This window comes from Monodon monoceros, unplaced genomic scaffold (genome assembly GCF_005190385.1).
Source record: "Monodon monoceros isolate NGI ecotype Baffin Bay Population unplaced genomic scaffold, NGI_Narwhal_1 Super_Scaffold_8, whole genome shotgun sequence".
NCBI lineage: Eukaryota > Metazoa > Chordata > Mammalia > Artiodactyla > Monodontidae > Monodon > Monodon monoceros.
In genome coordinates, this window is record NW_021703785.1 from 42,392,777 (window position 1) to 42,404,886 (window position 12,110).

Below are 12,110 nucleotides of genomic sequence, written 5' to 3' on the forward strand. Positions count from 1 at the left end.
GAAGCAACCAGGTAATATGTAACATATTTTGAGACAGACAGTCAACAACACTTATTACATTTGAACATTATAACTTCACAAACAACATAAACCAAAGATACAATAACAAATGCTCATTAAAAAAACAGGAAATATTTCAAAATGGAAAGATGTCTCCAATAAGCTCTCCCCAAAACCAAATATAAAGCAGCTGGTTTCTTCTAGTGTTCTTCAGCACAGTCTATTATTCTGTTTCACCTAAAAAGTGTCTTAATGTTTCTGATCCTTTCCAAAAGAGAGTACCAAGAATACATGTATATCAAAGTGGTAATGATGAAGTATTTTATAATTCTAGAAAATAAAAGAATCCTGCACTTAGCACATAACCTTAGAAAGAACTACCAAAATTCTTTACAAATACACTTATGCCTAAGAGTTATGCTGGAATAATATGAGGGAACAAAACTTCTGATACCCTTTGCATAAACTCTTATGCATGACTATTACCAACAGTATATTATATGAAGGTATAGTTATATTTATGACGCTACAAAGAGCGTTTCTCACTTGAAGATTGAGCTCATTTACCAGCAATCTCCTGGGGAATTGGTGTGTTTCTCAGAAAAAAAACAAACAAGATAAGTGCAGGGGTGGCTACAGAACAGAAATCTGACTTTCTTGGTCTTGATGTGTTTTGGAGGAAGTTTCTAGGTGATGGGATGTAAAAAACAGCTCTCCATCTGTGGGTAGGTCAAAAGCTAAGAATCAGAAATCCCAGCAAAATATCCTGAAGTTGTCCCACCTCTCTAGAGCAGCTATCTCAAGGCAATATGTGGAATAGCAGGGCATGCTCCTCAAGACAAGAGAACCATCACTTTATAATCTATGCTGCCATTGTGCATCTTTTTTCTCCATTTATCCCATAAATAAATATTCTCCTCTAGTAGTGTTTTGATACAGATATTTATACTTGTAGCCTTTCTTAGTTGTTCAAAGGTGAAACCAAGGGAGTGAAGTTTGGTGTACACTTGGGCCAGAGGATATCAGTATGGGGGTAGTACCAGTAATCAAGGAGAGATAACTCCAAAAGGGAAGGTGAAATTCAAGGGGGACAAGGTAAGAGGACCTTTGTGTTCACACTCTCTTCCCCCTCCAACTTCGCCCTACCCACCAAAAAAAACCACCTCAAAGCACAACCAAGTTAAACTTCAGATGTTAGAAACCCAGGGTTTCTTAGAAAATATGTTCTTCCAGAATAAAATGGAAACACACTACTTCTAAGGCTTCCTTATGGTGTCTTCAACTCAAAGCTTCTGGGTAAGGCAAATACATGCAACAGAGTACCTTACTTTTTCAGATATTCTTAGACTTCAAAAAATACAGAATTAAACAGATTTTTAGATAAGCCTAATCAGCAATTAGGTAAACCACCAAAAGGTAAGGGTTTCTTTGATTCCAACAGCATCACTCCTCAGTATAAGCACCTATCTTTCCCAAAGAGGAAAGGAAATTTACACATCACAAAAAATGCTTTAATCCACTTTTCAATTCTCAAATGTGTTATATTTGACCAACAATTTAACTTAAACATGGTCACCAGGACTCAGTGGAAATCAGTACTGAATCTTTATTCCAGACATTTGGGCTGTATTCATGGTTCTGCCGCTTATATCTCTGAGCAAACTGTTGATACCAGTGTTTCAGCTTCCTTATTTGCACACTGAGGGAGTTAAGCTATACAATCACTAATTCTATTAAAAAAAAAAAACTTTTTCAAAATTAAACACAGCTGATTATGTTTCCTTAACATGTTTCTATTTAAAAAAAAAGTTCTGAAAGGTTTTAAAAAAAAATCCAAAGGTTAATAGAAGTACAAAATTCACCCTTAAGGAAACCTCAAGAGAAAAAAAAAAAGGCAAAGAGTGAAGTAAATCTGTTATGCAGACAAATCTAGAGTCAAATATCTTCTCTCAGTAGTTATTCCATGCATATAAGTAAGCATTACAAAGGACCAATGTACAATTTCCTGCAATATTTAAACATAATCACTATACTGGAAAAGTTTCTAGAACTTTTCAGTTCAGATCAGCAAACCTAACACCTTCCGTGCTACTGGCTACTAAGGAAGAACATTATTGTAAAGTCAGCCAAGGTGGCTCCTATTGGGAGCTACATTTTAAAATATAGATTTTTATGGGGGTTATAATGAAGATTAAAGACTTAAAAGAAAAAAATGAGCTCAAAAAATAACATAAACTAGAATATAGATCAGTCTATACAGATCATCTGCACCCCATGAAGATCACATTTTCAGAAACATAAGCTTTTCAGCACTAAATATTTCCCTAACCTGCTATTTTAGGTGAAGCTGACAAAACAGATAATAATAGTTTAAGTGCTTTAGCATCTATTACTTTTGAGGTCCTGCAAATAATTAAGTGAGTACTAAGTACTAAAAAAATGATTTTGTCAATGACAATAACAGAGAATCCCAAGAGTCAAAGGAAACTCAGGATGTCAGAACTGGAATGAGTTAGTCAAAGCTGCTCTATGGTCAAAAATTCTCCTTCCAGTACTCTTCTCTGCATACACCTTTGAGATTCTGTATGTTAACATAACAAATATCTACTTAAATATAAGGTCTAATACAAGTCACGGATAAGACTGGGACATTCTCTTGTTTTCTTCACAAGTCTAGTGGGTTCAAGACCCATCAGGAATTACTCCCAAACTTGTAGATATGTAGTCTTGTTAGCCCCACAGGTTCTTCCTGCCTTTATGAGTCCCTGCCACACAAAAGGAGCACTCTAGAGTAAGAAACATGTAAACAGATAAACTGCAACACAAAATGCCACAATATAACATTGCTGAGGGTTTATAACAAAATAACAAAGACAGGAAGAACACTAAGCTTGGGTAGAGACCCTGGTTAGAGAATTCTGACTGGCAGGAGCATGGGCATCCAAGGTCCATTTCTATCAGACTTTATCAAGAATATACAAGGTAGGAGATAGGTTCAAGATGGCGGAGTAGAAGGACGTGCACTCACAACCTCTTGCTAGAGCACTGGAATCACAACTAACTGCTGAACCATCATTGACAGGAAGACACTGGAACTCAGGAAGAAAGATACTCCACATACAAAGACAAAGGAGAAGGCACAATGAGACGGTAGGAGGGTCACAATCACAATAAAGTCAAACCCCATAACTGCTGGGTGGGTGACTCACAAACTGGAGAACACTTACACCACAGAAGTCCACCCACTGGAATGAAGGTTCTGAGCCCCACATCAGTCTTCCCAACCTGGGGGTCCGGCAACAGGAGGATAAATTCCTAGACAATCAGACTTTGAAGGCTAGTGGGATTTGATTTCAGGACTTCAACAAGACGGGGGGAAAAAGAGACTCCACTCTTGCAGGGCACACACAAAGTAGTGTGTGCATCGGGACCCAGGTGAAGCAGCAGTGACCCCATAGGAGACTGAACCAGACCTACCTGCTAGAGTTGGAGGGTCTCCTGCAGAGGCAGGGGGTGGCTGTGGCTCACTGTGAGGACAAGGACACTGGCAGCAGAAGTTCTGGGAAGTACTCCTTGGCATGAGCCCTCCCAGAGTCCGCTGTTAGCCCCATCAAAGAGCGGGGCAGGCTCCAGTGTTGGGTCGCCTCAGGCAAAACCACCAACAGGGAGGGAACCCAGCCCCACCCATCAGCAGACAAGCAGATTAAACTTTTACTGAGCTCTACCCACCACCAGTCCCTGCCATCAGGAAGCCTGCACAAGCCTCTTTGTTAGCCTTATCCACCAGAGGGCAGACAGCGGAAGCAAGAAGAATTACAATCCTGCAGCCTGTGGAACAAAAACCACATTCACAGAAAGACAGACAAGATGAAAAGGCAGAGGGCTATGTACCAGATGAAAGAACAAGATACAACCCCAGAAAAACAACTAAATAAGGTGGAGATAAGCAACCTTCCAGAAAAATAATTCAGAGTAATGATAAGTGAAGATGATCCAGGACCTCGGAAAAAGAATGGAGGCAAAGGTCAAGAAGATGCAAGAAATGTTTAACAAAGACCTAGAAAAGTTAAAGAACAAACAAAGATGAACAATACAACTGAAATGAAAAATACACTAGACGGAATCAATAGTAGAATAACTGAGGCAGAAAAACGGGTAAGTGACCTGGAAGACAGAATGCTGGAATTCACTGCCACGGAACAGAATAAAGAAAAAAAGAATGAAAAGAAATGAAGACACCCTAAGAGACCTCCGGGACAACATTAAACTCAACAACATTCGCATTATAGGGGTCCAAGAAAGACAAGAGAGAGAGAAATGACCCAAGAAAATACTGAAAGAGATTATAGTCCAAAACTTCCCTAACATGGGAAAGGAAACAGCCACTCAGGTGCAGGAAGTGCAGAGTCCCAGGCAGGATAAACCCAAGGAGAAACATGCCAAGACACATAGTAATCAAATTGACAAAAATTAAAGACAAAGAATAATTGAGAACAACAAGGGAAAAACAACAAATAACATACAAGGGAACTCCCATAAGGTTAACAGCTGATTTCTCAGCAGAAACTACAAGCCAGAAGGGAGTGGCATGATATACTTAAGGTGATGAAAGGGAAGAACCTACAACCAAGATTACTCTACGTGGCAAGGATCTCATTCAGATCTGATGGAGAAACCAAAAGCATTACAGACAAGCAAAAGCTTAGAGAATTCAGCACCACCAAACCAGCTCTACAACAAATGCTAAAGGAACTTCTCTAAGTGGGAAACCCAGAGAAGAAAAGGATCTACAAAACACAAACCCATAACAATTAAAAAACAGTAATAGGAACACACATATCAATAATCACCTTAAACATAAACGGATTAAATGCTCCAACCAAAAGACACAGGTTCGCTGAATGGGTACAAAAACAAGAACCATATATATGCTGTCCACAAGAGACCCACTTCAGACCTACGGACACATACAGACTGAAAGTGAGGGGATGGAAAAAGATATACCATGCAAATGGAAATCAAAAGAAAGCTGGAGTAGCAATACTCATATCAGATAAAATAGACTTAAAAATAAAAAATGTTGCAAGAGACAAGGAAGAACACTACATAATTATCAACAGATCAATCCAGAAAGAAGATACAACAATTATAAATATATATGCACCCAACACAGAAGCACCTCAATACATAAGGTAACTGCTAACAGCTATAAAAGAAGAAATCGACAATAACACAATAATAGTGGGGGACTGTAACACCTCACTTACACCAATGGACAGATCATCCAAACAGAAAACTAATAAGGAAACACAAACTTTAAATGACACAATAGATCAGATAGATTTAATTGATATTTATAGGACATTCCATCCAAAAACAGCAGATTACACTTTCTTCTCAAGTGCGCACGGAACATTCTCCAGGATGGATCACATCTTGGGTCACAAATCAAGCCTCAGTAAATTTAAGAGAATTGAAATCATATCAAGCATCTTCTTTTCTGAGCACAATGCTATGATATTAGAAATCAATTACAGGGGAAAAAAACGTAAAAAACAAAAACACATGGAGACTAAACAATACGTTACTAAATAACCAAGAGATCACTGAAGAAATCAAAGAGGAAATAAAAAAATACCTAGAGACAAATGACAACAAAAACACAACGATCCAAAACCTATGGGATGCAGCAAAAGCAGATCTAAGAGGGAAGTTTATAGCTATACAAGCCTACCTCAAGAAACAAGAAAAATTTAAAATAAGCAATCTAACCTCACACCTAAAGGAACTAGAGAAAGAAGAACAAACAAAATCCAAAATTAGTAGAAGGAAAGAAATCATAAAGATCAGAGCAGAAATAAATGAAATAGAAACAAAGAAGACAATAGCAAAGATCAATAAAACTAAAAGCTAGTTCTTTGAGAAGATAAACAAAATTGATAAACCATTAGCCAGACTCATCAAGAAAAAGAGGGAGGGGACTCAAATCAATAACATTAGAAATGAAAAAGGAGAAGTTACAATGGACACTGCAGAAATACAAAGCGTCCTAAGAGACAACTACAAGCAACTCTTTGCCAATAAAATGGACAACCTGGAAGAAATGGACAAATCCTTAGAAAGGTATAACCTTCCAAGACTGAACCAGGAAGAAACAGAAAATATGAACAGACCAATCACAAGTAATGAAATTGAAACTGTGATTAAAAATCTCCCAAGAAACAAAAATCCAGGAACAGATGGCTTCACAGGTGAATTCTATCAAACATTTAGAGAAAAGCTAACCCCATCCTTCTCAAACTCTTGCAAAAAACTGCAGAGGAAGGAACACTCCCAAACTCAATCTATGAGGTCACCCTCACCCTGATACCAAAACCAAAGATACTACAAAAAAAGAAAATTACAAACCAATATCACTGATGAATATAGATGCAAAAATCTTCCACAAAATACTAGCAAACAGAATCCAACAACACATTAAAAGGATCATACACCATGATCAAGTGGGATTTAACACAGAGATGCAAGGATTCTTCAATATACGCAAATCAATCAATGTGATACACCATATAAACAAACTGAAGAATAAAAACCATATGATCATCTCAATAGATGCAGAAAATGCTTTTGACAAAATTCGACACCCATTTATGACAAAAAAAACTCTCCAGAGCGTGGGCATAGAGGGAACCTACCTCAACATAATAAAGGCCATGTGTGACAAACCCACCGCAAACAACATTCTCAATGGTGAAAAACTGAAACCATTTTGCCTAAGATCAGGAACAAGACAAGGATGTCTACTCTCGCCACTCTTATTCAACATAGTTTTGGAAGTCCTAGCCATGGCAATCAGAGAAGAAAAAGAAATAAAAGGAATACAAATTGGAAGAAAAGAAGTAAAACTGTCACTGTTTGCAGATGACATGATACTATACATACAGAATCCTAAAGATGCCACCAGAAAACTACTAGAGCTAAACAATGAATTTGGTAAAGTTGCAGGATACAAAATTAATTCACAGAAATGTCTTGCATTCCTATACACTAATGATGAAAAATCTGAAAGAGAAATTAAGGAAACACTCCCACTTACCATTGCAACAAAAAGAATAAAATACCTAAGAATAAACCTACCTAGGGAGACAAGAGACCTGTATGCAAAAAACTATAAGACACTGATGAAAGAGATTAATGATGATACCAACAGATGGAGAGATATACCATGCTCCTGGATTGGAAGAATCAATATTGTGAAAATGACTATACTACCCAAAGCAATCTACAGATTCATTGCAATCCCTATCAAATTTCCAATGGCATTTTTTACGGAACTAGAACAAAAAAATCTTAAAATTTGTATGGAGACACAAATGACCCTGAATAGCCAAAGCAGTCTTATGGGAAAAAAACAGAGCTGGAGGAATCAGACTCCCTTACTTCAGCCTGTACTACAAAACCTACAGTAATCAAGACCCTATGTTACTGGCAGAAAAACTGAAATATAAATCAATGGAACAGGACAGAAAGCCCAGAGATAAACTCACGCACCTATGGTCAACTAATCTATGACAAAGGAGGCAAGGATATACAATGGAGAAAAGACAGTCTCTTCAATAAGTGTTGCTGGGAAAACTCGGCAGCTACATGTAAAAGAATGAAATCAGAACACTCCCTAACACCATACACAAAAATAAACTCAAAATGGATTACAGAGCTAAATGGACACTATACAGTCTTCGACATAAATCACAGCAAGATCTTTTTTGATCCACCTCCTAGAGTAATGGAAATAAAAACAAAAATAAACAAATGGGACCTAATGAAACTTAAAAGCTTTTGCAAAGCAAACTACAAACAAGATGAAAAGACAACCCTCAGAATGGCAGAAAGTATTTGCAAAGGAATCAATGGACAAAGGATTAATCTCCAAAACATATAAACAGCACCTGCAGCTCAATATTAAAAAAAAAAACAACCCAATCAAAAAATGGGAAGAAAAATAGACATTTCTCCAAAGAAAACATACAGATGGCCAAGAGGCACATGAAAAACTGCTCAACATCACTAATTATTAGAGAAATGCAAATCAAAACTACAATGAGGTATCACCTCACACCAGTTAGAATGGGCATCATCAGAAAATCTACAAACAACAAATGCTGGAGAGGGTGTGGAGAAAAGGGAACCCTCTTGCACTGCTGGTGGGAATGTAAATTGATACAGCCACTATGGAGAACAGTATGGAGGTTCCTGAAAACACTAAAAATAGAATTACCATATGACCCAGCAATCCCACTCCTTGGCATATACCCAGAGAAAACCATAATTCAAAAAGACACATGCACCCCAATGTTCATTGCAGCACTATTTACAATAGCCAGGTCACGGAAGCAATCTAAATGCCCATCGACAGATGAATGGATAAAGACGTGGTACATATATATACAATGGAATATTACTCAGCCATTAAAAGGAACGAAACTGGGTCATTTGTGGAGACGTGGATGGATCTAGAGACTGTCATACAGAGTGAAATGTCAGAAAGAGAAAAACAAATATCGTATATTAACGCATATATGTGGAACCTAGAAAAATGGCACAGATGAACCAGTTTGCAGGATAGAAATAGAGACACAAATGTAGAGAACAAACGTATGGACACCAAGGGGGTAAAGTGGCAGGGGTGGGGGTGCGGTGGTGGGATGAATTGGGAGATTGGGATTGACATATATACACTAATATGTATAAAATGGATAACTAATAAGAACCTGCTATATAAAAAAATAAAATTCAAAAATTCAAAAAAAAAGAACCTACAAGGTAGTGAGCTCCCTGGCATTACAGATATACAGAAACATAAGATGCAGTTTACCCACCCTTAAGGATCTTAGAGTCCAAAACACAATTTAGTATGTGTTTGGAATCAAAATATTGAGACTGGCCTTTCTAACACAGGTGGGATCATGGTGGAAAGCAGTAAAAGACTGTAAACGAATTCATACAACTAGTTTGAAGAACTAAGGGTTAATCAAACGAAGAATGGGGAAAAACTCAAAAAGAGTGATCCGAGATTTTTCAGGATAGGGTTGTGAGGTAAACAAACTGAATGTAGAAATTCCAGTTAGAAGAACAATAATAAAACTGATAAAGGTGAGTTTTTAACGCTACAGTTTGTTATGTCAATGGTGTTCTAAGCAAAAACTGTCAGAACAGTAACAGTTAAAAGCAAATACTGTCAGAACAGTAACAGTTAAAAGCACCAGAGCTGGAACCAGCCCCTCTGTGCTCACCATTCAACTCCACCACTTTCCAGTTATGTCATTTTTTTTGGAAAGTTACTTAACAATTTTGTGCCTCAATCTCTTCACCTGTAAAATGAGGTGCCAGTAGAGCCAGGCACAGCGTCTTCATAACACAGGTGTTACAGCCCTCTAATCAAAAATTTCATTCACAAAATCAAATCCATCCTTTAGGCACTTGTAGGCTCCATAACCTGGCCACAAACTTTTAAGGTCTTAATCTTCACTGGACACCCTTCTACTTCGAGGAACCATAGGGATCTAATATCAATTCTGCAAACCAATAAGCACTTTCCTACCTCTGTGCCTCATCTCCAGCAGCTCTGTATCTACAAAGCCTTCTCCTCACCATCTCCCAAAGCCCACTTCTCCAGGAAATTAACTCTCCTTCCTCTCCAATTCCATACCACATTTACCTGCACCTCTGTACAGTTTACCACAATTTCCCGTTTTTGTGTTTGTTGTTTTAATGCCTCCTTCCCCTCTTTTCGCTAAGATACTGAACTTCCAGAGAGCAGGAGCAAATCTTTTTCAACCTCCTTCCCACCCTTCATCCCAGACTGTGCCCATGCAGGCCTGTTAAAGCGTTAGTAAATTAAACTGGATGTTTACAACCCTAATGGCCGAAGTTGCAGAAACTGCTTAATTCGCATAATTTTTTTTATTGTTTTCAGATCCTAAAATCTTGACATGTCTTTAAAAATCCGAACACCGTCATCTTTTCAAGAAAAGTTCTACGGAGCATCCACACGAGTTAATGTGGTCATTCTCAGCTTCAGAAGTTGTGTGTGTGCCGCAGAGGGCGGCTTTCCCCTGCTCCCTCCTGTACTTTGGAATAAGGAGGACGGAGGCGGCCCGGCAACAGCCCGGGCTGTGCTGTGCCCTCAACTTCCCGCGGGCCCGCGGGCTCCGGCCGTGCTCGTCCCTCTCCGCCGCACTCCGTTCTCCAGCCCTCGCCTCCTCTCGTCCAGCCGCGGCAACAACCCCCGGAGCGGCGCGGTGGCGCTGAGCGTCCGCCCGCGCGGCTCGGCTCGGGCCTGCGTCGCCGCCCGCCCCGCCGCCCTGCCCGCGGCCCCCGGCCTCTCCCCGGAGCGCCGCCCGCCTCCCGGGGCCCAGGTCGCGCCGCCACGCCGAGGGGAGCTGGAGGACTAGCTCGGCTCCGCGTGGCGCCGGGGGCGGAGCCGGCCCGGAGGGCCCGGGGAGAGGCCGGGGGCGGGCGGCGGCCTCCGCCTACCCCGACACGCACCCCACCGCCCCAACCCCAACCCTACTCCGGCCCGGCCCGCGCCCGCGGCCGATTATACTCGCCACTTACCAACCCGCCTGGGACAACACCGCGCCGGGGACCTCGGCCATGGTAGCTGCTTAGGCCGGGGGGGGGGGGGGGGGCCGGGGTGGGGGTGGGGAGAAGGCCTGCTGCTTGAGACCAAAAAAAAAAAAAAGAAAAGAAAAAGAAAAAAGAAAGAAAAGAAAAAAACTCCTCTGGTCGGCTCTGCAACTGGGCATGCTCAGTGCGCCCGGCGCTTCCGCGTGCGGGTTCCGCTCGCCGCGTTTTCCAAGCGGCCGCAGGGCCCGGCCTGGCGTGAGGCTGTGAGGTTGCGGCGCGCCGACAGCGGCGATTCGCTTAGGACAGGCCGGGGCCTGCAGGTCGGGGCCAGTTTGTCGGTTAGGAGCACGGCACGGTCTCTCCGCCGAAGGCCGGTTGCTTTTCGTTCGGGGTCACTTTTCTGAGTTGCACACCGTGGAAACTAGTGGGGCGGTTCTTTGTACAGCAGAAAGTAAGGCAGCGTTTCCAGCGCCCACAGGCGGCCACCTCCGAGAGGGCAGGAAAGCGCTAGAGCTGAAACGCTCGGGCGGTGGCGGAAAAGCGCTTCCAGTTAAGCGCTAATAAGGCCACATTTCGTACAGGGAAAGTCAAAGGAAGGGTGTTCCCAGTCCACTCTACACAGGAGAAAAGTTTACTTTCTTATTAAGATTCGCTCCATTTGCTCCCTTTTTCGATCTGCCCAGACACAAAGAAAAGAAATATCGGATTTTTTCGACTCCCCACGGCTAAATGGGACTGTCCAACTCCCAAACTACAATAAAAATGAATGGGTCAACCCAGGGAAAACCTGCACTTAAGGAATATGGGAAAATCGGGTAGTTCTGTCGGTGCTTGTTTTTCCTGTCGTTCTCCCACTGGGCCCAACCAGGTCCCGGTACGGCCCTCAGATATTGGCACGGGCACTGCCAGGCCCAGTTCCCACCCGCCGCTTGTCGGTGCCCTTCTGTGGCTCTCCCGGGGACTGCAGCGGAGGGGCGGCTCTCGAGTGGGCATGCGCGGCGGCGCCGCAAGCCGCGCAGGAGACACTCCAACGCGATTGGGCGGCCGAGACTCACGCCAGCCAATCGGAGGAACAGGCGGAAGGGGCGCTGGGCCCGGGAGACGCTCACTGAGAGTTTGCTCCACCCTCCACGGTTTTCCAGTCTTGTGGCTGCTGGCGAGAAACATTCTATCGAGTGGCTCTGGTCGCACGTGGCAAGTTGTTTGGGGAGACTGTTAAAACCTTCAACCCTATAGCAGGGGCTGCCTCATCAACGTGGACTTAGAGCAGAGACTGCGGAATTGGGCAGAGCCGCTCCTGGGACTGGGGAGGAAACTGACAGTAAGGAAGAGGATAATTACACTGGGAGGAGTTAAATTCCTTAATGCAAATTTATTTCACGATGCTTTGCTTAGTTAGCTGTGATGCTACTGAAATGTGTGTCCAAGCACGTTGCTTAGATCCTGATTTTAATGAAACATGTTTCCAAGCAGTTTTAGAA

General features: G+C 41.9%; 1 protein-coding gene across 1 annotated transcript in view; it reads right to left on the reverse strand.

The window, feature by feature from the left end:
• TDRD3 (tudor domain containing 3) overlaps positions 1-10,730 on the reverse strand; it is a 196,720-nt gene extending 185,990 nt beyond the window's left edge. The window contains exon 1 of the mRNA XM_029210057.1: positions 10,618-10,730. Within this exon, the coding sequence (XP_029065890.1) occupies positions 10,618-10,658 (41 nt within the window). The 5' untranslated portion in view covers positions 10,659-10,730. The remainder of the gene's footprint in view (positions 1-10,617) is intronic.
• Between the last annotated feature and the right edge of the window lie 1,380 nt (positions 10,731-12,110).